General features: G+C 49.6%; 1 protein-coding gene across 24 annotated transcripts in view; it reads right to left on the reverse strand.

The window, feature by feature from the left end:
* The window catches only part of Nrm (neuromusculin), a 252,302-nt gene that overhangs the window by 23,651 nt on the left and 203,230 nt on the right, over positions 1-25,421 (reverse strand). For 18 of the 24 annotated variants that reach the window (XR_013102624.1, XR_013102617.1, XR_013102621.1 and 15 more), the window contains exons 9-20: positions 24,050-24,228; positions 20,880-21,224; positions 20,427-20,693; positions 19,196-19,552; positions 18,313-18,573; positions 17,748-18,005; positions 15,757-15,774; positions 14,709-14,849; positions 12,055-12,091; positions 9,060-9,475; positions 7,565-7,672; positions 5,666-5,787 (exon numbers count right to left, since the gene is read on the reverse strand). Coding sequence is in view for 15 of the 24 variants with exons in the window: in XM_076906501.1 (XP_076762616.1) it covers positions 5,666-5,787; positions 7,565-7,672; positions 9,060-9,475; positions 12,055-12,091; positions 14,709-14,849; positions 15,757-15,774; positions 17,748-18,005; positions 18,313-18,573; positions 19,196-19,552; positions 20,427-20,693; positions 20,880-21,224; positions 24,050-24,228 (2,509 nt within the window). In the remaining 9 variants the exon portion in view is untranslated. The remainder of the gene's footprint in view (positions 1-5,665; positions 5,788-7,564; positions 7,673-9,059; positions 9,476-12,054; positions 12,092-14,708; positions 14,850-15,756; positions 15,775-17,747; positions 18,006-18,312; positions 18,574-19,195; positions 19,553-20,426; positions 20,694-20,879; positions 21,225-24,049; positions 24,229-25,421) is intronic. The other 6 variants (XR_013102620.1, XR_013102623.1, XR_013102619.1 and 3 more) reach the window with 5 other exon arrangements.

Genomic DNA, 25,421 nt, shown 5'->3' on the forward strand with positions numbered 1-25,421 from the left:
AATCGCATGCAGTTTCATTTCTGACAATCCGCGAGCGGTTCGATTAATTCCGATGCGCTGTGCGATTTGCGATTTGAATTTAGATGCACCAATCGTGGACCTCTTTCTGGGAATAACTCGACGCTGTGGTTATCAACCTTCACGTTCCGCGGATCTTTTCGGTAATAGCTGGCAATTTTTGCCAGTCGGTCCATTACGTCGAAAGAGCTGCCTCGTAAATTAATCAGTCTTTAAAAGCTACTTCCCAACGCTCAATCGTCGATCGGAACTACTTTGAAACTTCCTTTGTGCAATTGTCCAGTGCGCCGGTAAGTCGATTCCTCGCAGCTTGCGGGGAACACTCTCGAACGAACCGGCGCACCGAGTTCAATAATATCGGTCGATGTTTCCGGTGTATTACCGTGCAATCATTGCTCCACGGTTACTACTGTTCCTCGCGAGATATTGGAATTTTTTTTTCACGAGCACGGAAGATACACGAGGATCAACCGCCCGCGATTGAGACGAGAAAGCGACGGGGTTCGTTCAGATCGTACCGCACAGTCCCGATTCCCATCCCAGGATCGATCCGTTCGAAACTTCGTTCGACAACTAATTATTTCTCTTCTGTCGTTCCAACCCTCGCGTCCCTCTTCCCCTTCTCGACTGCACCCCCCCGAGTCGCAACAATAACACTTCCTTGACATGATCGCGGCAGAAGTTTCGCTCGTCTCCATTTCCGAAATTAGGAGCACCCTCCGGCGAGGGGCGGGCAACTTTTATTCATTGTTGCCCGCTCTTTGATGTCGGAAGTGGACGACGGAGCGCGTTGCCAGTTTCCAGTTAAACGCTCCCCCGGCAAAACACCGGTGAAAACTGCGCCGAACGCTCGTCGCGACCGTTCTTTTTTCGTTTTACTCTCTCCCTATCTCTATCTCTCTGTCTCTCTCGCGCTATTTTTTTTCAGCCAAGCTGCTTTGCAATTCCGATGGACGAGGCGGGCAATACTTTCGGCGAATTATTAGGTTGAAAGGCTCGCCGTCCCCCTTTTTTTCATGAGGATCCAATATGAGCTATGGTAGAATTTTCGCTAGGATTTTTGTTCGGTCTACAAAAAGAGATCGCGTCCTGTTTCATAGACATTTTAAAATGCCACGAAGCCGGCTGAATTTTTTAAACTTGTTACCACGATAAATTAATCTTCTTTACCATTTTTCGCAGCTTTTTTTTTGTATATTAAATTTCGTTCGCTTTCTATTCGATATTCGAAGTAACGAAGGAAAGCGATGAAGAGAGAGAAAGGCGGGAAGAAAGAATCATTGTTCGCCGGAGTACACGTAAATCACATTGTTTACGTAGTAATCCATCGTGGTAACCCTTCTCTCGTTTGTTCCTTCTTGGCGAACGATCATCCACCGCCGTGGGAGGGGGCCCAGATAATTTTTAACGTTAATGGATTTTCCGCATTAGGGTAGAACGGGTAATACACAGTTATATACGTAGCGCGGGCATTGTGCGGCGAACGAGATCAGAATAAAACGGCGGATTGAAAAGGGAGGAAGCGGAGGAAAAAATGGGCGAACGGGTACCTCCGCTGGAACCTACGGAGAATTTATTTCTTAATGAAGCAAAGAAGATGCCATTACCGAGACCGTATCGGGCCACGGTTCAGATTACCTTTTAATAATTTAGACGGGCCGCAGTTCTTTATTTCGCGCTTATTAGCGGGCCTGAGTGAAGCGTAAACAACTTGCCAATTAAAACAGTAATGCTACGTTTTCGCAGTCGCTGTGTATTCGTCGTACAATCGGTGGTAGAAAGTTTCAGAGGGAGAATTGCGAGGTGAGAATCAAAAAATAGAAAAAAGTCGAATGGTTTCGAAGAGAACGAGCACTGAAAGTCAGGGGTGGTCTCGTGCGCTAGTAGTACGAATCGACCATAAGTGCGACGCGTGGTACTCTGGCGTCGCGTAACAGACTCTTTCTACCACTGCACGCGAACTCGACGGATTTTCAAAATCGCCTTACCACTCGCCTGCGAATAGATATCACAAGACTCGAACGATATTTTTATACACTTCTGGGGAACTTAGGGAATTTTGCTCGCAATCAGAAAAATGGCGAGGAAAAGTAACCGTCCAGTTGCCTTCTACGGATATATATCTGTCTATTTCTCCGCGCTCCATTATTCAACGGCACGCAGACGAAAATACGAAGCGAAATTAGAATCCCGTGATAAAATATTTGTACGCGTCGTGTGCGTTTCGTCTAACACCAGCATTCCATAAAAATTTTACGTCCCTCTCTTACTGTCATAAACACGTCGTGCATAAAACAGGGGAATGGGTCGCGTAAAAAGAGAAAGACCTTTTGAAAAAGACAGAGGGACACATCGCGAGTAATTTAACGCGTTCGAGACCGAGATGAAAAAAGCTGGCGGTTGAAAAGTTTCGTTGAACCTCGATAACAGCGCGAGGGGACTCGTCGGAATTCTCGTTCCCACAGAATCGCGCGCTTAACGCGGCGAGTGAATTCTTTTTCGAAATTACTCGAGCAAATTCAAAATATTTTCTATCGATTTCGAATTACAGTGTTAATCACGGCACGCACAGCCGCGTCGCGCGATTCGAATATCTACACGCGGGCCCGTTATTTTATAAACGATATAAACGGATAGAACGTCCTGGTTTTAATTGCGCAGCAGTCGTTTAAATACAATAAATTGCAGCAGCGGTTCGATCCTGGCAATTAGCATACCTTAATTTGCTTCGAAATTTATACTTTCTGAGCACACGGCGCGCGCGTTAATCATTCGTTTCCTGTCGGCTAATAATTTGCCCCCGGTTTGGACGTAACAATTTTTAGCCGGCGATAAATACGTTTATACGTTAAATACGATGCGAACGTACTCGAGGCATTTTTTCCGGCACGGCGAGCGTATCGCTGTATATCGGCAGCAATTTATGCTCTTTGCCTTCCTGAACGCGCGTATAGAAATGCATCTAGTCTATTTCGAGACGCGCTTCAGGAATGGATGGACCACAGGCAAACTGGCAGCGCTTCGTTAAATTTCGCACGGTTTGCCGAATCGCGAGTGGCGGACAAATAATCACCAACGATATTATTAGAACCGTTTCCCCGTGGACTGAAGTAAATAAACATTTCGACCGCGAGGATCGATAATTTACGCGTTAATCTGTCAGGAATGGTCGTCGAGTGGTTGCCGCGTTGAAATATGGATTCCTCCGCGAACGACCGCCGGGTAAAAGCTTCCGGTACCAGAAGACGTCCGACAAAGGGTCGCTTCTAATATCCTCCCGCTTCCCTCTTGGCTCTTCGCGGCCGCCACTCCTGTCCATACTCAATTACTTCGGATACCGAACCGTTCCCGCTTCCGATACGGCCATTACTGGGGGACACTTGGTTAAATAAGAGAGAATTAACCCCATTTCTGCAGCAGCCAGCGCTGTAAACTTGCTCGTCTCGCGCGAGGCGTACCTAAGATCCTAACGCGATTCCCTCTCCTTCGATGTGGCTAATTTCATGGCGATACGATCACGTTTCCGTTTCGTATCGAGCTTGCGCAAGACGCGCCACGAAAATGGTAACGCATTTTCCTGCTCGTGGATCGATCGAATACTTTAATAATGGCAATAATGACGATAGTAACGGTAATAATAATAACAGTGAAATATCCCTGGCATAGTTTGGTAACTGATCCCTAAGTACAAGTTTCCCAGCTTATCTCGGACAACGTCACCGTAAAACGCGTCGTTGAACATCCACCACGGCTCGTAAAAAGCCAGCGACCCACCCCTCCCAGCGTTTCCAGCTTCCGTTCTCCCCCGTACGACAACGCGTCGTCGGTATCTCGTCGGGTCTTGGCCCGGTTTATTATTTAACCAAATAATAACGCGCGAAACCGATCGACCGTCCCCGCATCGGTCGCTCGAATCCGCGTGACTCCTGTCAACCGCGAGAGCGCGCGTTTTAAACTATTAACGCGCGTAACGGCGCGTGGAATTTAAGGCCTCCCGTGGTAGGCTCATAAAAGGCGGCCGGAAAGTTACGTTACAATATTAAATTGCGCGCAGCTACGGCCGGCTACGCTGAATTATTCGTCGTTTAATCTTCCTGCCGGCTCGTTCTATTTTAATGGCCAAGTATGCTCGCTATGCTCGGTTTTTAATTATTGGCTCTATCGGTCGTGGACGGAATTCTTTAATACTGCCCCCGTTTATTTATGTAGACGGGGTATATTAAAACAATTTTGCTCGCGTATCTTCTACCTTCGATTACGACACGAGGGGAAATCGTGGGGTGCGCCGCGAGAAGAAGGTCACGGTTAAAACAGCTCGGATCCAAACACCACCACCGCGAGAACCTTTTCGAGCCCTCGTCGACCCGCCGCTCGACTGCTCTCCACCGAACGCGAAGTGCAATACACCTCGTCCTCTTGCACGGGCGCGTGTTCCTCTGCGGAGAGGCGGCCACCCCGTGTGCCCACCCCTTGCGAGCTACGGCACTCGAGCCCCAGCTATAACGCGATTATTTCACGGTGACTTTCCGGTGGCGCGTTTCGCGGTTCAGAGTACCTCGAGCATTCTACCCCGTTCCTGATATTTTCGACCTCCTTTCATCAAATTACCCTCGCTCTCCACCAGCAGCCGCGGCGGCACTCGGCTCTGGCCGCGCGCGGGCAAAAAAAAAAAAAAAAAAATACGCGCAGCCCTCTATTAGAACCAACCCCTAAGCGAGGATCCTAATAAGCCGCCTCGTCGGATCCCGTGGTTTTGTCATCGACGCGTTCTCGGTGTCCCAACCGCGGCGTTAATTAGAAGAGACGCTGAAGGGTGCTCTTCTTCTTCGCCACCCCCGCGTGATTTCGATCGTTGCAACGGTGCCGCGACGTTCACGTTCGAATCGTGTGATTCGACGATCGCTGTTAGAGGCAACTGTGATTTTATACATCGAGGAATGCTTGATGGTTGATAAATCGTTCGAGCAGAATTTTCAGATTCACCAGCAGCGATTTTCGTAAGAATATTACACACGAGTTTCGATAGCTGTTAATCATTCTAATGCCTTTTCTATCAACCATTATCCGCGACGATTATCGCAGCACGAGCCACGTTCCAGAGTATCCGCTATCCCGAGCCCCGATTCCCCGGTGAATATCGACGGGGAGTGACGTAACGCGCTATCATGACGTTATTACACAACGGCACGACGCACCCTTTCCCTTCGAACTGTCGTGGTTCCATGGGACGAAAGTGTCGTATCTCCGTCGCGAACGGGACGCACAAAAATGACGGAAGTGCACGACGCGATAGACGTGCCATACAAAATTCTGCTCTGTTTCGTTCGCGTGTGACCGGTCTCTATGTAAATTCGAGGGGGATGCGAAGCGGATCGCGGTAAAAAAAGCAAACGCGTCGACCACTGTTGCCAGACTTGTGTCAATCGTGTAGCCGTGGAACTGCTTAAAGGGTAGAAAAAAAAAGAGAACGAGGATGTACAGAGTTCGAGTCGCGAGCGTAAGAAAACTCGAAGCCCAGCGATCGTCGACTGGCCTCGCCTATTTGCATCTCACCGTTACCGAGCAGCGGGCCCAGCGTGTGCCAGGCTGGCGAGAAAGGATCACCGTGCTGAAAACGAACGTACAGTATCGATTCCGGTGTACTGACCTTGTTAGGCGGCGCTTGGATCCCGTGGAACGGCAGGTTCTCGTAGAACGTCTTCGCCCCGGACTCCGGGAGCCCCTCCGACACGCTGTTCACGTGATTGTTATTCGCAGCTTGATTGGGATCTGTAAGCGCAAACGAGACATGACTTTGCGTAATTAAACGTGGGACACCTGGCGTGTCGCGGCTGCGACGCCAGAGCCTCGAGGGAGTCGGGGGTGGGCGTGTGGGGGTGGCGGTCGCGTGTCCGTTCTTCGAGAAGAAGGATCCTGCGGTGGACTTGGCGGAGAGGACCTGTGCGAGGCCTTGGGTGGAGAACTCTCGTGTGCATCGAGGTGAAGACAGAGACAGAGATACGGAAATATCCAGGGCTGATTGCAAACGCTGGAGCAAAGTGAGCTATGTTCTAGAACTAAGGGGAATTGTAGGGCGTGAGACAGGGGGTGTGTTATTTCTCGATCTTTCGAACGGTGTCTCCGTTTTACCTTTGTCGACAGAGTCGACGTTGGAAGTCGGTTCGATTACCCGTCGAATACAATTACACTCCACTCGGACGACTCTCTGTACGGTTTTTGTTTTTAAAGAATGTAAATTATCGTTGTTCGACTCGGATAAAAGTGTCGAGGCGCGTTTCCGTGGACGGTGTTAATTCGCGTACGCGTGTCCTTCTCGTCCCTCCGTTACAGACGGAATTAGAACGTTTCGCGCGTACGAAGCTTTCCAACGGCAGGAAGCTGTAATTACGCAATTAACAATCATCTCGTAGTCGTGTACCGTAAACGCGATGTCAGTGTGTATAAGCGTTCCATTGTTGTTTACCGGCGAACGTTCCTGCGTACGAGAATTCATAACGAACCGGCAACGAGATCGAATCAGAGATCCCCGGACAAATATTTCGCTCGACGATTCAACGTACCCGGGGCTCTCCTCTCGGTGGAAAAAAGACGAAAAGAAATTTCATATCGTTCATTAGCCTCAAAGCAGTTTTCATTGCCCGTTTCGAGGCTGGCGGACTTCGTTACACCGTACGAGCGCGTATTGAAACAATATTTTCCATCTGCACCCTTTGTTTCGTTTTGCTCCGTTCCGATGATTCTATTATCAAAATGAATCGTTTAATTAACCGGTACATACGCGCTGGCCGATCCCCGTGAATCTGGGACGCGGTACCGGGGGGAGGATGATTCTCTTTCGAGCGTGGACAGGAAATATTGGCCAGGACGCGGTGTTGTTTCTGGCCGGCTGTCCAAAGTGTATTTACGTTTGGCTTCACCGCGATCCAGACGCACGCTCTTTCATTCTAATCGACTGATATCGTCGATCGACGACGCGAAGGAATTTCATCGGAAATATAGCGGAGCATAGTTTAGCAACGAATCGTTCCGCTCGCTCGGGGTTTAATCTTAAAATATTCGACGAATAATAAACGAGTGGATATCGACGCGTTTCCGTAATAATTATTTAGAAGCTACAACGGACCGGGTATGCCCGTCGATGTTGGATTTATAACCTTCGTTTAATCAATACCGGGAGGGGTACACGATGAAAAATTATTGGAACGATCCGCGGTACGATATATTTCCCCGGGTGAAAGAGAAATATTTTCGATCGCTCGTCCATTTCCCGCGCGGTTCTCAATCGCGTTGCTGGAACGTTTTAATTATGGGTCCGTTACAACGGGAGGCCTCGGATATCGCGAGAGGGCTCGCGATTAAATAATTGGCCGATCGCGGGGAGGGTGCCGTTTTTCCCGTACGCGGAAAACGATTCACGGTGAAATAGAAAGGAAAGGCACGGATCGACGCTGAACGGTGGTAGAAACCGGTCTCTCTCTCTATCTCTGGTCGCCGTTGGATCTCTCGTAGGTCATGCAAATTTCAACGATATCATCTCGGTACGTACCTGCCCCTGGTTTTTTTCGCTTACGGGAGACGTTGCCTCGGCTGAACTCGCAGGACGATTCCGCATGCAATAGGCGCTGTCGCGGCGCTATTCTTTTGTAAGTCACAGCTAAGGGGGGACACAGAAAATACACGAGAAGAAAGGGGAATAAGCAACACGAACGGGTGAAGCGTCTCTTTTCTTTTTTTTTTTAATGCGAGTCACTGCGGCAAGCGTAACATCTCGTAACAACGACGACGCGTCGGAATTGGTATCGCGTCGTGTCTCGCGACGGTGTTGATTAAAACTTGTGAAATGCAATCACTTTTTTGTTTTTTTTTTTTCGAACGCGAAACGATACGATGACCCCCGTGGAACGAACGAGTGACCGTGCGTCGCGAGTGAAAAAGTAGAGGCCGAGCGAGAACAAGCGAGTTTCCATTTGCATTATGAATTTTAAATAAGCATCGAAAGCAAAACGACGACGGTCTTCAGCCTTCTCCCACGGGTCTAATTAAAGAGGCGCAGGCTTGCTACGGGATGCGTATACACGTTCCACTTCCTGTGGCATCTGCATTTGATAAACATGCTGATACGAACGACATTAAACGCGCTAATTACAGGTAGCGCGCGTTAGTTACCTTCTTCCCTGAGATGCTTTACACGGAATTACGTCGCTCGCGCCCCTTTTTCTAAAAACATCACGCGAGCTACAGCCTCGCAGACATATTGTATCATTGACGCACGTACCTTCAGCAACTGGTTACACCCATCGAAACCATCAGCGAATAAATTACTTACGATCGCGGAACGAATCTCCTCGGTAAGCGAGAAAGATTCCTCCATTCTCGACGACGCGCGAAAGCAGAAAAGTTCAAACGTTTCATCAAATGTATCGCGATGATACGAGGCACACTCGACGCGTAATTTATTCGCGTAATTTACACGAAATCAGATTGCCAGGGGTACTTATCTCCACCGTTGTTAAATGTAAACAATATCGTAACGCGATTCGACGGTCGTTCATCGCCGGCGAATCGCTGAAACAGTTTTTAATGTCGACACGCGATTTTTCGTACGGACAGGCATCGCGTCCGTTGGACGCACTCGCGCGGCTTATCAAATATTCGACGCACTTGAACGAGCGCCAGCGATATTGCATCAACCCCTCCCCGTATTTTTAATTAAGCGCGCGCTGGCTAATTTCAGCGATAAATCGCAATTTGTTGCAATTTACCCTCGGACCGCCGGGGACCTTTCCACGCTCGACGTCTCGCGTGACTAAAAATCGGCAGAATCATAAAGACACCCACATTACTATGACACACGTACACATGATCTAATTTAAAACGCAAGTCTCACATCGATCATAAATCATAGAAAATTATAATCGATACGTTGTTCATTCGAGCAATGTTACATCGATCCTCGACGATGCCAGCCGTCGAAATCGCAAGCGTGCCAACGTTAAAAACGCGATAGCGATTCGCCAGCGATGACTCATCCCCTTACTCACCTGTTTTCTCCCTGGAAATGCCAGGCAGGGTGGCCTGCTCTTTAAGCTGCACCCCGAACATCGCCTTAATTTTATTAGCCCTGGCGAGCATACCCTCGTCGTGCATACCGGATATGGTGACAGCCCTCTGCGCGTTCTCCTTCCGTCTGCGAAACACCTTGCCAGCCGCTACCTTCGCGATCGTCGTCTCGACTAGGAACCGGTCAGCGATCGTCGGCTCGTCGCTTCGTCTGGACATCAGCTCGGTTCGAAGCGCCTCGTTCGCGCGTACGCTCAGACCTGAGCGTAGACTGTGGCTTCGATTGATGTGCACCAGCACACCTGGTTTGAGGGGCCACCTGGGCGCTGCGGTTGGGTGCATCGGCGTCTGTGTCGAGTGCGAGGACACCGTAGGACTCGGTGGCCCACCGTCTGGACTGTTGTTCGCAACGATCACCAATTCTCTTACATTTTTGGGGGGTTTTGCGTCCTTGCAATGCCAGTTTCGCCCTTCGAGGCGCTGTGTCCTGGTCCTCAACGCGACTTGCGGGAGCTCTGTGCTTTGGATTCGTTGGATATCGGTTGTTAGTCGCGAGATGGACGCTAATATCGTTGACTGTTCGTTTGTGACGTTTTCGTGAATGTTCGAAAAGCGAGATGGATGTATCGATCTGAAATATTCCCGTGGCGCGGTCAGGACGCTATGGACACAGCACTTGAAAAGGTTACTTTTCAAAGTAACAATGGAACGAACGTGGAATCCTTTCGATTAGTACCCCTCTGCCTTCGCGCTGACCACGCGCCTTTACCTTGCAACTTTTTAATTAAACTTCTGCTCGATCGCTCGACGCCGTTTCGAGGATTCGCGAAATTTACCCTCTCGCGGGGAGCGATTCGATCCGAGCGGGTAGAAAATTTCGTTTCGTTTTCGTGCCGTGTTACACGGCATGTTAAACAAACGGGGGATCTAAAAGTCGCGATATCGCGACGACTCGATAATAAAATTCGGCTTTTTTTCCTCCCCTGGCGCAGCTCGAGCTGCATATGCATAGGATACGCGTGGTCGTCGGCGATTCATCAAAAGCGTCGCGCTATGAAATGTCAGTCCATCTTTTTCAATTTGTCACTGTTCCTGGCTCCCGTTGAGAGACAGGGACCGTCGAACTCGGCTCCATCGGGAGACGTAATGAAAATAAAAGTAGACGGTGACGCTTTTATCGAGAATCAAGAGGGGAAGGTATCAGTGTTTCGTTCTATGTCGATCGCTTTAGCTTCCCCTCGAAGCTGCGCGTCGCTGCGAATTCCTTTTCGTTCCGCTGAAACGGCGCGCGATAATTAAAGGATCGATCGAACCCGGTCATAAAAATACGCGACTGGCAAAAGGACTCCTCGTTCGTTCGATCGCGATTTGAACGTCGGCCAACTCGATAAGAGAGCGAACGAGAGCATGCAACCCTTCACCTACCTTTCACCTCCGAAAGTGTCTTCCGTGATGCGATTGACCGCCATCGCGGCGAAATAACAGCAGTGGAACAGAGAGACAGAGAAAAAGAGACGCGAAGAGTGGGTCCAGCGAGCGCAAACTGTGCAACAACTAGTCGACTCTAAATCATGTAGCAGCGTAACGGCGGTAGAATCGCCGCGTTTCGATTAACAAAGAAGTTTTCGCCACCCTGGTGGCTCGAGCGTGCATCCCCTTACCTGGCCTTACCTGCCCTATACAGGCTTCGACGGTAAACTATTATAAGCCGGAAGTGGTCACTAAATTATGCAACAGGACGTGCATTCAGCCGCAGGGGAAGACGAGAGGGCGTACAGAGGGCGAGGGCGACGCGAGAAGGGGCCGAGGGTGGGCTTCCTGCGAGATTGGAGATCGGAGACAATCTCGTGCGCACACTACGCGTATCACAGGGCCACGGTGTTACATTAACGCACACCAATAAAGTCGATAAGTCGTGCCGGCGATAATATATGGGTGGGTTACAGTCAACGCCAAGATGCCACTAATGTATGCGCATACCGAGTAAAACGGGCTCCATTTGGTGCGATGAGAAGCGGTTCAGAGACGGTGAAGAATATATCGAGTGAGATCGTAAGCGTGCGCGAGTGCTCGCGGTGCAGGTGTTCGCGTACTGCTGGCAATTTTTTTTTTTTTACGATGCAAACGATGAGTCAAGGAAGGTGACCAGGGAACGTTGCTCTGCTGCGTGTGTCAGACTGTCTGGTTTTACTGTGTTTTTTAGTTTCGGAATAGAAGTCGAGTAGAGCGAAACCGTGTAGACGTTACTAATTTTCCACGCGAAATTACAGCTCGTCCTACCATCGTGCTATTGTCCCAGCCGCGAAAAAGGGGATCTCGCAGGATCACGTTCGTAGCCGTGCGTCCTCCGTTAAAGCGACGATACGCGAAATCGATAATTCCATCGATCAATCGTGTAACGAGATTTACCTAGAGCGAATTTAGCACCCCGTGGTAACTGGCTATTCCTGGACACGCTACAATATACAGGATATCCAGCAACGATGGATCCAAGATTTATAAACCGATTCTGGTGGCCAAAACGATGGCTTCGATTCCAAACACTCGTGGTACGAGAATCACGCGAAAACTTTTCCTGGACGCGTAACCCACCCAGAGCCCCGTCGATCTACAGCGTGTACGTAATACACGTTCCGCGGAATTACCAGCGTCGAGCATGCAGCTGTTCCACAAAGCGATAAAATAGGTTCCCTCGCGGGTGAGAAGCGAGATGTCGCGGTCGTGGCTAAAAGCTGAACGGGAAGCGGGCCGGAAATTAAAGTAACCGCTCGGAATAAAAGTGGCGGTCTCGTAACCGAGAGGTGTGACAGAGCAAAGGAGCGAAAATCAGGGCGACGTCGACGGTAAAGAAGCGTGTGCGAACGAGACAGCGGAAGGGGTGAGGGCGCGAGTAGGTCGTCGCGATCCATGCGAGAAGAAGAGACGAAAAGCGAGGGAGGGTGAAAGTGTTTGATGCGCAGCGTTTCTCGTACTTACTGTTCGCGTTCCTCCAGCTCGACCACCCGATTACTGTCTGTGTTTTGTTTAGCAAGTCCAAATTAAAAAAGTAGAGCAGAAAACGTATCAGTATCCTCTGTGTTAGTGGGTCGCTACCGACGAGCGAGGCCCGTGCCGTGCCAACTGGAACCAGCGTGCGACCCCCGCGCCTGTTTAATCAGGGACGCTTCTTTCCCTGCTCGAACTTAACGTCTGCTAATTAACGTCGACTAACTTGCCCGGGAAGATCGAGTTTCGGGAACTCGCCCGGACGGTTTACCGCGGCTCGCGACACGCTCCTCGAGTCATTTCGTTTCCTCTTTTACGCTCGAGGGTCGACGGAGCTACTCTGGACGCTTCCAATTAACTGTTTGTCATCGTGGGTCCTTTGATCGCCGCTCGAGGGAGTTTATTCGAATTACGTGCCTGCTGGCGGAAATATAATCAAACCTTTTTTTCGCTCTCTTTTTTTTTTTTTACGAAGACTCGAACGAGGTCGAACGCGTACGATCATCGAAGGGGTTAATTTCACCCCCGACGAAGAAGAATTTCGGAGATTCGGTTAGATCGCTCGATATGTAAATTGAATTAGCTTATCGCGGCGCGGAAAATCAGTTGCCGGGTTAACCCTTTGCGCTCGAATGGCGACTCTCACTCGCCACGATGTTTCGCGTGGCAACTCGAGCGGCTGTATTTACGCTGAATTTCGTTCTCTCCAGTTGATAGATGCGAAGTATTGGTTCGTGAATAAGCCCCTTGGGCTGTTTACGTCTTCGGTTGGAAAGTGACATTGTGACGTAAAATTCCTCTACGACTGTAGTCCTGAATACGAGGTGTCTATCGTTAGTACAGTTTCGACGGTCGTAGCGAGCACACGTATCGCGAAATTTTCCACCACTCGTTTTTAATTTCGTGCAAGTGTAAACAGTAATGACGTATCGGGTGTGAGAAATAGAAAAATTAGTGTAATAGACAGTGAATCCGGAAGTAGCAGCGACGACCCACAAGATCCTGGCAACTCGGAATGTTCTGGTAAGTGCTTTGTATAAATATCACACCAAACGCTACTACAGAACTTGAACTTCGATAATTATCTTTTTCAAAATGCAAACGCAGATAATATATCAATATATAACACTTTCGTATGTTAATTCTTCTATAAATTCATTCACGCGCGAGATTGTCTCGAGTTGCAGCGCCGCCCGATCGAAAAAGTCATCGAGCGCAAAGGGTTAATTACTCGGACGCGCAATCTCTCTGACGAAATGAATTCCACGCGCGAGGGAGCGTACACCTCGGACGCGAGCGCAAAAGTGTCCAGGAAGCAGATCTCTGCGGAATAGCGGGCCTCTTGGTGGCGTCTCGTCGGTCACAGTGGCGCGGCACAGGCTCGCGTATACTTAATAATTTGTATACATGTATGTACTTGTATTTGCATCCAAATGGGAAATTCGCATTGTCCATCTACCTTACGATTACGCAACATAATAGACATGCTTTCTTTCTTCTCGTAACTAGCACGAACTATGCGATAATAACAACGCAAAATAATGGAATGCAGTGCGTGATTGGTGCCTACCCGGTTGCAATCGTCCGATCGTTCTCCACCTTTCGTTCGCCACTATTTCATTCGTCGGCGCTCTCGCACGCGGTGACATTGTACAGATTCGATCACGTCCGCGAAACACGTACTCGATCGGACGTTTGCAGCCAGATCGAACGGGTAGTCAATGTAACTTTATACACGATCGACTCGACGTATCGCAGAAATACTCTCGACGAGCTACGAAGGTGTTCACCGTCTCCTTCGACGGCTACGACTGTACAATAAAATACAGAAACAGCTAGAAACGAAGAGATGTTCCCGGGGTCTCGATCGTGGTTCTCGTCGATCGACGTTCCCTTTAATCGTGTCTCATCCCTCGACTCGAGCAGGCATGCACGTCGCATCTCGCGAGAGAAAATTTCTAACGTCGTGAACTCTCGTCGCGGAGCGGTTCGTAGTCAATGAGAACTCGTTAGGAAAAATCGCGTCCCCCGTACGATACGACTCGCAACGCGAACAAGCGCGTCGATCGTTACCAGCTGCGTTCCCCTGGTTTCTCTCTTCTATTTCACTCGTCAGATCGAGCAACGAGCGAACGGTGCGACCAAAGCGAGTGGATGGACGTCGAGTAACTGCTATTACGTTCTTTTATTTTCTTTTTCTCGCTCACTTTCATCTCGATAAGATTGTTACGGATAGTTACTGGGTTACCCTGTATATACACAGTTTCGATCTTTCGTACGAGTGACGAAGGTGCGTGTGAAAATCGATGCGACTGTACGATCGATCGGATAATGCGTATTTGAACGTAGGAGAATGTAATGGAACGCGACGGATCCGTGTCATTCCGCTTCGAGCGTGCGATGTGTTCGACTATCGTTATGATTAGCGACGTTTCCATGGATCTTCTTCAAGATTTTCTAACGTTACGCGTCACAGTGTGAAACGTGTTCAAAGAACGAAGGATCGAACGTGACGAAAAAAGTCCGCGTTCTCGAAGTTCCGGATCTCGAAGAAAGCCCATTCGACGAATTCGTCTACGTCTCATGCGGATCGTAGTGAACAACAGAATCACAATCATGGTAAAGAGGGTGAAACTGGAACTTACATTTCATCTGGTTTCGTTTGCGCCGGCAAACGATGAAGATCACCACGCAGATGATGATCTTGACGAGTATGAGGACAACAGCGGCGACGATCACGATCAGAAGAAGGTTCCCCTCCAATTGGTGCCACCAGGGTATGTGACCTGAAACGAGCATTCATTTGTGGCGGCTCTCCGACACTCGCCACTCGAGGGACGGCAACGCCCACGGTTTTTAAGTACACCAGATGTCCCTATTTATTTCTAAGCGTCTATTTCAGGCTCTGCTGGGTAATCTTACTTGGACGAATCCACTAGCAGGCCCACGAAACGTTCTTCCCTCTCTTTTCTTCCATCTTTCCTCCCCTATTCTATATAGTTAACCGAAGCAACGCGTTTCAGATTCGATTAAGTCTGACACTGTCGCTCTGTCCACGTAGAGGTCGTTCAAGGCTTCTTAATAGCACAAGGCATTGAAATTCGATGTTTAAAGACCATCGTCGCGGTGTACCCTTTGGGGGTTGCTCGACGAAACGATCGACGGGATACTTGCGATTTGAACGCCGTCGACAGCTGCGAGATGTTCGAGATGCAGGAAAAATAAGACGGTCGAAGCTCGAGGGAAGCCTTTCATATCCCCGCTTTGGATTTAATCCACAATTCACTTGCTCTAGAATATTTTACCACGGCCGCTACCTTTGCCGCGGGACTGTACGCGTGTATACAGGGTGCTCCAATTTAATCAACCCGGTGAAGTATCTTTAAAACTAAGCAACCCGTAAAACCACATCCACCCTTCAAGCGGGGAGGAATAATACGATGCAAATAATATTTCATCGAGCTGGTTAGCTTTAAATCGCTCTCGACGTTTCTCCTTCCCCTTCGTTTCTTTCTCTCCCCCGCCTACCCCTCCCAGTGAACGCAATCTCTTTCTTTTCTTCTATCGAAAAGAGGAAAGGGGAATCGAAACTGTCGCGTACTTCTTCCAAGTCAGAGAACGTGGAGGAACAAATACGCTCGTTCGTTCAGTTTCGACGAGGTATTTAAACGTAATAATCGTGATAGAACTTACTTCGATGTCCATGGTGAGCTAAGAAGAAACAAAGAGTTTACTACTGATTCGGTTATACTTTTTTAAACGTTAGATATTTTCATAGAAAGTTTGATTTCAAACAAAAAAACTCTCTCGTTCGTAGCTCTCGCTAAATTCATCCCCCGACACACGAGCTGCTCTTCGATACTATAAATCACGAGACACTGGCGAAGCTATTTCTATGAAAATCTTAATCACTACCCCGGATAATGTTTATCAAAACTCTGGGACGTTCACGTCCTCCAGGGAAAAATTCCCTTGGAAGAAATGACAAGGGGTTGAGATGTCGGAGGGTAAACGATCCCACAGCAGAGATTCTCAATTAGAATTTATTGTCTCCCATTTCGTGGACGATTCCACGGTCCAGTTCAACGGAGTAGCGGTGAATTTTGAAACAAAATTCTCGCCTCGTATCGGCTCCTCTATCTTCGTTAGTTTTCGAGAGATACCTTCCTCGCTGGCTCGAGTTGCTCGGCTATAACCGGTTAATCTACGCGCACGCGAACGCTCGTTAACACTGGCGATTAACGCGTTGGTATTTTAACGGAGGGTGAGACTAATGGAAAAAAAAGGGCACGATCGGAACGAGACAAAGTGGCACGGTCGAGCGCGAGCCGGTTTCTCCTGGCGGGGTGAAAAGTTCCGAATTGAACGGGCGCCGGGCGGGGTTGATGTAAATGAGCGCGCATCACGGAAAATACTCATTTAGATTTAGCCGGGCTTTCTCAAAGCGCGGTCGTTTGTTGCCGAAGTCGTTGAAAATTCATGTCCCGGACGTATCTACATAAACCCTAATAAAAGTATAACTTCCTCATCGTCCCGATCCTTGTCCTATTTTACATTTACATACCATCTACATATTATTAACAAAAGAACAAGCGGGGATTTTAATTAAACCGGCTTTGAACGCCCCTCGTCGCGCGACGGGTAATCGCCGTCGCTTTCGAGCGTGTCCCGACCGCGCGATAAATAACCGACCTCGGTTTTTCGACGTTTCGCGACCCCCTCGCGAAACTGTCGAGACGAACAGTGGACGCGAACGAATCGAACAGGATCTGGCTGCGATCAGGTGAATCGTATTCCTCGAGATCGATCGAGGTTCAAAGGAAACGCGATCCGCGAAACTTGGAAGACGAAGAAGCCTCTCGAAAAATGGCTCTCGTCTTGGCCACGTTCGTTCCTAACGAAGAATAACGAGACGCTACACAGAACCGGATGGTTGTGTTCCGCAATAAGCAACTTTCGCTGGTTAATTAAATGACGGATTCGTTATCGCGAACGTCACTGTTCCAAGTCTGTTCGTCTTCGTTAGAACGAGCCATCCGTTATCTTGCCCCGGAGCGCGAAGCAGCGTTCCACGATCCGCGGTGGATGTTGGCGGAAAATGCGAGGCGTCTCTCTGTATGAATATTTAGTAACGCCGACAAGGAAAGGAATCTGGTTTTTGTTACTTTTTACGCGCGCCTTTGACGCGCGAGAGTAAGAAGACGCTGTTGTCGCGCGCAGCGAGGGGAAACGAGCTTGCTTGGGAGCCGTCCCGGGGAAAATAGCCAGGGAACTAAATAACTGAAATAGCCGCTCGTGTGCCGGCATTTTTTAAGGGGTCGCGAGGGATGTTTCTCTGCTCCCCTAATCTCACGCTTTCGGATTCTCGGCCACGAGCATTTTTCTTTACACGCGAATTACAGCCGCGCGATACAGCGCAACAGCCACGAGGGGAATGCGATATCATCAGCTGAAAACGATTACACCGCGGAGGACTCCGTTCCGCGTTCCAGTCTCTTTTAATTAAATCGCGCGTTTTCGAACTGGGAGACAAAAATTTGTTTCAAAACGCATCGCGTCTCCAAGGAGGATAGAGACTTGCTGGCAACGTCTCGAACTCGTAGCTGGACTACAGAACTTGGTTCACGAGGAACGATCGATACGCGGAAGCCGAATGGTAACTGGAGAACGGTGTCTGAACGTACCTGGCACGTCGCGCTCGCAAGGGCTGGAATAGCCGATCGAGTTGTTCGAGACGCAAACGTACGTCCGGAAATTGGTCACAGAGGTATCGAGGCGGATGTAGCTCTTCCCGTTCCTGGTCTCGCCTAGCTGCTCCAGCGTGTCGTTGTCGCTCTTCAGCGACCAGACGAAATCGGTCTCCTTCGGGTTGGCCGTCGCTGAGCAGATCAGGTAATCCACCCCGTCTATTCGTTCCCTTTCCACGTGACACTCTGGCTTAACTGCGCAACAAGAAAACCGCAGCTACTCGCTTTGCTTCTTGCCTAGATGCATCCGTGTCCCATCGAACGCGCGTCTCTCTAGCTTTTTTTACACGCTCCACTGTTTCCTTCGCGTCGATAATCTACATCATCGAACTGGAGGTTTATCAATTACGTTCGTCGTTTGAAAAATGAAATGCGTGACACGAGTTTGTTCGAGATACAGGAGATGAGACACGGGTTCCACGATCTATCGCGTTCTCTCAGCATCCATCGAAATTACGAACGGACGATCCTCGATTCGCTGGTAGGACGTTTCTTTACTTACATTGAACATTCATGACCATGGAAATGTTCCGCCTTCCGTGTCGATTCACCGCCTCGCAGTAGTAGGTCCCGTTGCTGCGTCTGGGCACGGGCACCTTTAGATCAAGGACGCGGCCCTCGACGATGATGTCCGTAGAGCCCTCGCGGAACCATCGGAACATGGGCTCCGGATGCGCTTTCGCGTAGCAGACCACCGTTTCCGGGATCGTGTCCACGGTTACGTTTATTATCCTCCTCGAGATCGTCATATTTTCCGGCGGATCTGTCGGTAGAGAGAAAAAAAAAAAAACAAAAAAGGGATTGCCGTCGGTAAAGATGGCGGTGTTTATTTCCGTAGGCGCGCGTTACCGCTCGCCTGTTCGACGGGTGCTCCCGGTTTTCGTAAAATAGTTGTCGAACAGCGCTTTGCATATAAATTGGCTTAGAGGCGAGTTTCGAAAATCTCGCTAACCATTCTAGCTGTAGTATACACCCATCGAGCGTGAACTTTAAATAAATAAATCACCGCGCGTAAAACCTAATCTTCATTATCGTATCGTTTCATCAATCGTGCGACACGATCCCTAATAACGAGCGTTATTTATTCAAATAAATACCGCCATTATTCCTCGCTGAACGCTACGAATTCGCGTTAGCGAAGTCAGAAGCGTCGAGCAATTACTACTCGAGTTGGCAACACAACGCGAACAACGATGCGAGACCAATTGCCCTCGCCAATGAGAAGTGACGGGAGTGGATAAAGACTCTTGCAATTAGACGATTGCGCGGTGGATAAAGCCGGTTCCGATCGGACGGCCCTCGATTATTACTCGTCGTTCGCAAGTACACGGTTCTGGGAGCTACCCTCTGGCGAAACTCGAGAAGATTCGAGAAAACGAACTTACATTCGACGTGAAAATGGGTGCTGCTCTTGACGCCAGGGCCGATGCCGTTGCTGGTGCTCTCGCAGGTGAACTTGACCGTGTCCTCGACGCGGTCGAGCTGCCCGTTCGGCCTGGCGGTCATGTTCCACACGAGGGTCGACTGGATGCTCTCGAAGTCGTTCGTTTGCGGGTCCGGCTGGTGGTAGACGTTCGACAGGTAGTAACGATGCGTCTTCGTGAAGTCCATCGGCACCCCGTCCTTCAGCCAGGAGATGTTGCACATCGGCGCGCACTCCACCCAGCACATGATGCTAACGTTCGGTGAATTGTACACGTCGCCCTGATACGGGACCAGCTTCTTGATAAACGCAGGCGCCGCTATTGACAATCAGAGAACAAGTTCAACTAGCGCCGCGACCGGAAGAGGCATTGTCCTCGACGGAACGAGAGATAAGGCGGCGCAGCAGCACGCATGGACATCGACGACGAGGAGAGCTTCTCGAAAGCTTCTCTGCGGCCTGTTGCCAATGCTTTTCAGAAGATCTCTCCCCGTTTGCGACACATCGTCGTTGGAGCAATTATAATTAACGAGGTTTTCTTGTTCGTTACCGCTGGTATCGTTCTAGTCCTTCGTTCAGACCCTATGCATGGATGAATGGAGCCACCGTTACGTCGGATGAATGCGTTTATGCAAAACGCATCGGTGAATGTAACGCGGTACACGTCTAGCGAATGCGTAGAAAAAAAAGTAACGAGAGACAGGAGAACGGGAGAAAAAGCACGTTTACGCAGTTTTCCAGATAGGAATCGTTAATTTAGATACAGCACGGAAACCTCGGTAACGGAAGCGCCTGTGCTTTTACGTTGAACAAATTTCTCCGTTTGTTGTTGCGCGCAGCAACGATGTCGCTGGGCTTATTCAGTTACGCTGTACGTATTTTAATGTGACGCTGGAAAGATATCGACGAAAGTTTCGCTGGAACGACACTGGAAGCAGCATTGGGACACCCTGTATATCAACGCGCGCAAGAAATTACGATCGAACGGAGAAGGAACTGCTTCGACGGAAGCGGAAACCGCGAGAGAAAATGGCGCGGAGTTCAGTGGAAAGAGTCAGCCTACAGTCAGACGCGATTCCTTAATTTCCACGGATCTCTCTGGTTCGCCATATTTCCATGTCTCGCGAGACACGCGTGACAGACTCATTCGACGAGGAATTAGAAAGTTCCCCTCGGTTAACTTTACAACTCACCAGATACGTCGATAAACGTGGTGGCCGGGTCGCCGTCCCCGGCCTCGTTGTAAGCCAGACAAGTGAAGTTCGCCTCGGTTTCCAAATTGACCGACTCGATGGTCAGGGTGGCGCCGTTTTCGTCCGGAAGTCTGTGAAGCCCTCGAAACCACTTAAACCCGGCTACCTTCGGTCGTCCCGGGTCCAGCACGAAGCACGTGATGGACAGCGGCTGTTTCTTTATCACCAGCTGGGGCTCGTACGAGATCGAAGCTGGGCCAGGTTTGTCTAGAGTTACACGAGAAACGAATCGTTTCTTATACACGAACCTCCAAATGAAAACGATGAAACGAACGCAGCAAGAATCTTTAGGGTGCTCGGAAAAATAAATAGACTATACTAGGAAAGAAATCGTAAGTAAGTGGTAAGCGGAGATCGCGGATAGAGCGAATTAAAAATGAAACTCAGGCTCACAATAGACCATGACAGGCGCGCTTGGTGAAAGTGGTCCCCAACCAGCGTCGTTTCTACCCTCGCAGGAGTAGTTGCCGTGAAAGGACCGTCCGACCGCTTCTAGCAACAGCTTGCTCGGATCGATATCGCAGAAAATTAAAGATTCCTCGGTGGTCGTGGTGGTCGCGCTGCTATTCCTCGTGCAGTCCGGAAGTTCTTTCAGCAGGTCCCCGTCCAGGTACCATCGGACGGCGGTCAGGCTCGCTGGATTCCCTGTGACAACCTCGCAGGTCAGCGAGACGTTCTGACGGTCCGCCTCGTTCACTGGCGTTTCCGGGTCCATTATCACCTCGACCACTGGCTTGTCTGCGGGCAAAATGGTGGAGACCGCGCGGTGAAACGGTTGCTCGACGTCGACTTCGCTTTTGTTCCCACCAAATTTCATCGACACCATCGGTTTCCCCCAAGATTCGTAACGTCGACTCGGTAATATCTTGCGGGACCTACTTTCGCACGATTGACGCTGATATCCCCGCGAAAAAATCCCACGAACCTAAACGATAACCTTTCCCACACCCAGCCAATTTAGCTATCCCGCACGATTGTCCAGCAGGATCGACCGTATTAGGAACAACATTTCACTGGAATGGTTCCGATCAATCCAAGGAACGGCGTGGGAGGGCGAAAAAAAACGAAACATTTCTCTCGGTCCGTTTCGCCGTACGATCGACCCAGAGAGGGCAGCCTCGTGTATTTTTTACGAGCTCGAGCGTCGCGCGAAGATTTACGCTCGCCTCGAAACTATTCAAAAACGAGGCGTGCACATTCTCCAGGGCCGTACGTGTCGATAGACCCGCCGCCAGTAGCTAGTCGGATAAACAGCGAAGTGAGACGATCAAGGGAGGTCAAAAGAGCGCCCTTAACCGAAGGACGGTTGGAGAAAAACTTTGGTCCGCGATCCAATCAGCAGATTGGTCGGAATATTTTTTTTCCTCCTGCCTTCCACGGTGCCAAGGTAATCAAGATTTCGGTAAGTTCGAAACAAAAGAGTCCCGAAGAGGGCTCGCGGAGTTTGCTCGGGGCGCAGCGGTTGTCGGACGAAGGAGGATCGCGCAGACGAAGGGAAAACAAGACGGACAGGGTGGTGCCTCGACGCGACTCGACGAAACTAATTCTACCGCGTTCGAATCCACCGCCAGTTCCCATGGATTGTTTGCGCAAAATGCAACACCCAAGAGCGGTATTAAGGCCGCAATTAGAATTTCATTGTCTACCGCGGCTGAGTTTACGGTAACGCGATGTTAACTCGCAGCAGACCGGAATGGCTGGCCCCAATAACTGACACCCCGCGAAGGAACGCCTTGTTTAATGCACCCTGATGCATCTATGGCTCCCAGCAGGGTAGACGAGATCGCTCTGTTTTAACGTCCGCGAAAATTCTCTGCTTCGAGGAGTTTTTCTTTTTTACGATTCTCTTGGAAAACGGTTGAACTTTGGGAAAAGAGCGAAGAGGTTCGATAGCGAACCGGAGGAGGAACGAAGGAAGAATTAAGACGCGAGATCGGGTGGAGTTTTCCCAACGTTTCTGAGCTGTTTCCTCTGGATTTACGTTCGATACTGGCAGGAACTGGTCCAGCCAGCCGGCGCTAGCCACGTCGAGCAATAAGCGTCGGACACGACCGCCAAACGCGGCAGTTTGGAGACTCTGAATTATTTTAACACTTTCCCGTGGTGCTTTTGTCGAAGCCGTTTCATCCCGGCGGGCTCCTAGATATTCCATGCTAACGGGAACTCTCTGATCGAATTCGAAACTCCGCCGCGTTGTTCTGTTCCGATGGCTGGTGTTCTCCCCTGCCCAAGTCGATAACTACGTCTGTACAAAGGAACTTTGCGTTATGTATTCCGGATCGTGTATTACCTTAACAGCCACTTGGGGTATGTTCGGTTCGCCGCTGAATTTCTCTTAAAACCTTCGCTGATCGGGTCACCGAGTGGTCCAGATAGTACTGTATTTTACCGTTACACTTGTTATTTAGCGGATCGTAGAGGATGAGCTCTAGCGAAATTAGATAAAGGTCAGCTTCGCGATTGCGAAAAATCTCGAGCTAAATCGATTCGACTCCTTATTTACCAACGTTAATAACAAAATTACCCCCGAGGTGATTAACAATTGGTCGATCGTTGAAACCGACCGTGCGATTTGACGACTCGATGAACCGTGTAATTGGCCGGGCGTTCCGCTAATTAAGATACCCGGCTCATTATTCATAGCGCGGTTAGTTCCGGTTTTCATTTGCCTGGTTAAATAAGTGACGATAACGGGCTGGGCTGTCAGTGCGGGCAATTAACTTAATATTTCCAAGTATTCCGGTAATACCGAATTCTGGTCGACGGGTTTAACGGCCACGTGTAAACGGGCGGCCGCCAGCTCGCGTCGGCATTAAATTCGCACGCGATAACGTCCAACGAATCGCGCGCCTCCGCTACGCCCCCGTTCGATCACCGTTTTTAATCGCGTTGATTTATAATCCCGGCTAAATAATTGTTAAACAATCTATCCGCTTCGACCTGGGGCTGGCTGAGAACAGCCGAGCGAAATTAGTCCTTGTAACGAAGATAAGCGCGAGCACGCCAGCGGTACCAAAATGGCCGCATAAATCGATGCCCGGTAGCGGATATTAAAATTCCTCCCCGCGCTTATTTTTCTCCGCTCTCGATCACCGCGATAGCGAAGTACCGTTCGCTCGATGGATAAATGACTCGTCGTTGATGAAGTCATTCGTCGCGATACATCTGTGTTTTACGAGTTTCGATCGTTCGATGCTCGATCGATGGTGTTTAGAGGGTAGTTTCGCGCGTCTCGTAAACTACCATAATTGAGTATTCGTAGAAATAACGTGCAAAGCTAACGATCAAAATGGACGGATTATGTTGGACAGCGAAAAGGAAAACGCGAGTAACAAGGTACGTTGCGGCATTGGTTTTAAAACGGTGGTCGCGAGGATTTATGGGCCGCATAAATATCGTTTACCGGAATGAAACGTGATAAATAGCCGTAATGTGAAACGAAACGGAACTGTTTCACTGGTGTATCTTCGATATTGATTCTGTTTCCTTTCGATTCGACGGCTAAAGGGGATGGTCGAATGATGAGCGAATTAAAAATCCTGAAACCTGTTTCGAGTACTTACACAGCACGGAGACGTCGACAAAGTCCTCGGAAGTGGAGGCGCCAACGTTGTTTTCAATTACGCACTTGTAGGAGCCCATGTCGGTGGGCGTAGCGTTTTTCACGGTGAGGGCCGTTTGCTCCGTGATACCACCCTCGTAGTGGTCGTTGTTCAAAGTTAATTCCTCGTCGTCTCGGTACCTGAACAAGTGAGTAAAACGCACGATCAATAGAGCGTCGATCGATGCGCGCGATATCGATTCAATTTGTCCCCCCGTTACGCGGCGGACGGTCAAACGATCGAGGCGGAACTCTGCCTCCTTTCGGCTCGATCGCTGGGTAATTACGCGAATAAAAACAGCTCTCGAGTTTTCGGAGAGGCGCGCGTGACACGAGCGTAACGCAATAACGCGTTACAAAGCGAGCGGACTTTATGCCCATGGGCATTTAATTCCGTAAAAATCAGCGGGGCGAAACAACAAACGGGATGCGTCAATCGGATTTTCAATATTTTTTAAACGCCGCGGAACGGCGCTGCAAAAATATGTACGTCGACGATGATAGGTGAAACATGTTCGTTTCGAAAACATTTTCATTCACCGTCGAAAGGAGAGGGGTGCAGCGTGTTTTCGAAACCCTGGAACAGGTTGAACATTTGTACCCTTTTTATCGCATTCCTCCAGCCACGTGGCAAGCTACGCAATTTTTAATGCAGGATGCACGCATCGACGGATAACACGGGAGAGAAAAATACCTGGGGGAAATGCCCGTTTTTTTCGCGATCTGCAAAAAATAGTTCACCTCTCTCGCGGTATCGCGACGATTCGCGCTCGTTTAACGAGCGATTCGCGGACGTCGACGTCGAGCGTAAAGCAAGCCATCGAACGGGACGACTCGCCATCAACGCGCCTCGTTCTCCTCGTAATTACCGCGTTTTTAACCGCTAATCGCATCGCGTTCGCTGGATTTTTATCGCGCCGCGTGCCAGCTATTTCTTGCCGTGGTGTTCGCCTCGTAAAACCGACGGCCGCGATCGAAACTCGCCCCCTCGCTCGCTGCCGCTCCCTGTCTTTCTTTCCCGCGAACACGAGTTCACACGCGCCATTACATGCATCACCGTGAAATATGGTTTTTAGAGCGCGCCGCGGAGGAATATGATAAATCATCCGGATAGATTCGTGCCATTTTATTTTGACGTTTCGAGTGCCGCTGTCGGACCCGCTGCGCGGATACTTTACATCCCTCCGAGTACTTTCACCCCCTGCGACGCGCTGTTACAAAAAACACTCTCGTACAGCGAGTTAGCGAAATTTCTGCTGCTGCACAGCGTAATCGTACAAACTAACTAATGACAGAGATAAAATATCGATCGCGAGCCTTTTAATCCTTCGTCT

The sequence above is a fragment of the Xylocopa sonorina genome, chromosome 13 (genome assembly GCF_050948175.1).
Source record: "Xylocopa sonorina isolate GNS202 chromosome 13, iyXylSono1_principal, whole genome shotgun sequence".
NCBI classification, from domain to species: Eukaryota; Metazoa; Arthropoda; class Insecta; order Hymenoptera; family Apidae; genus Xylocopa; species Xylocopa sonorina.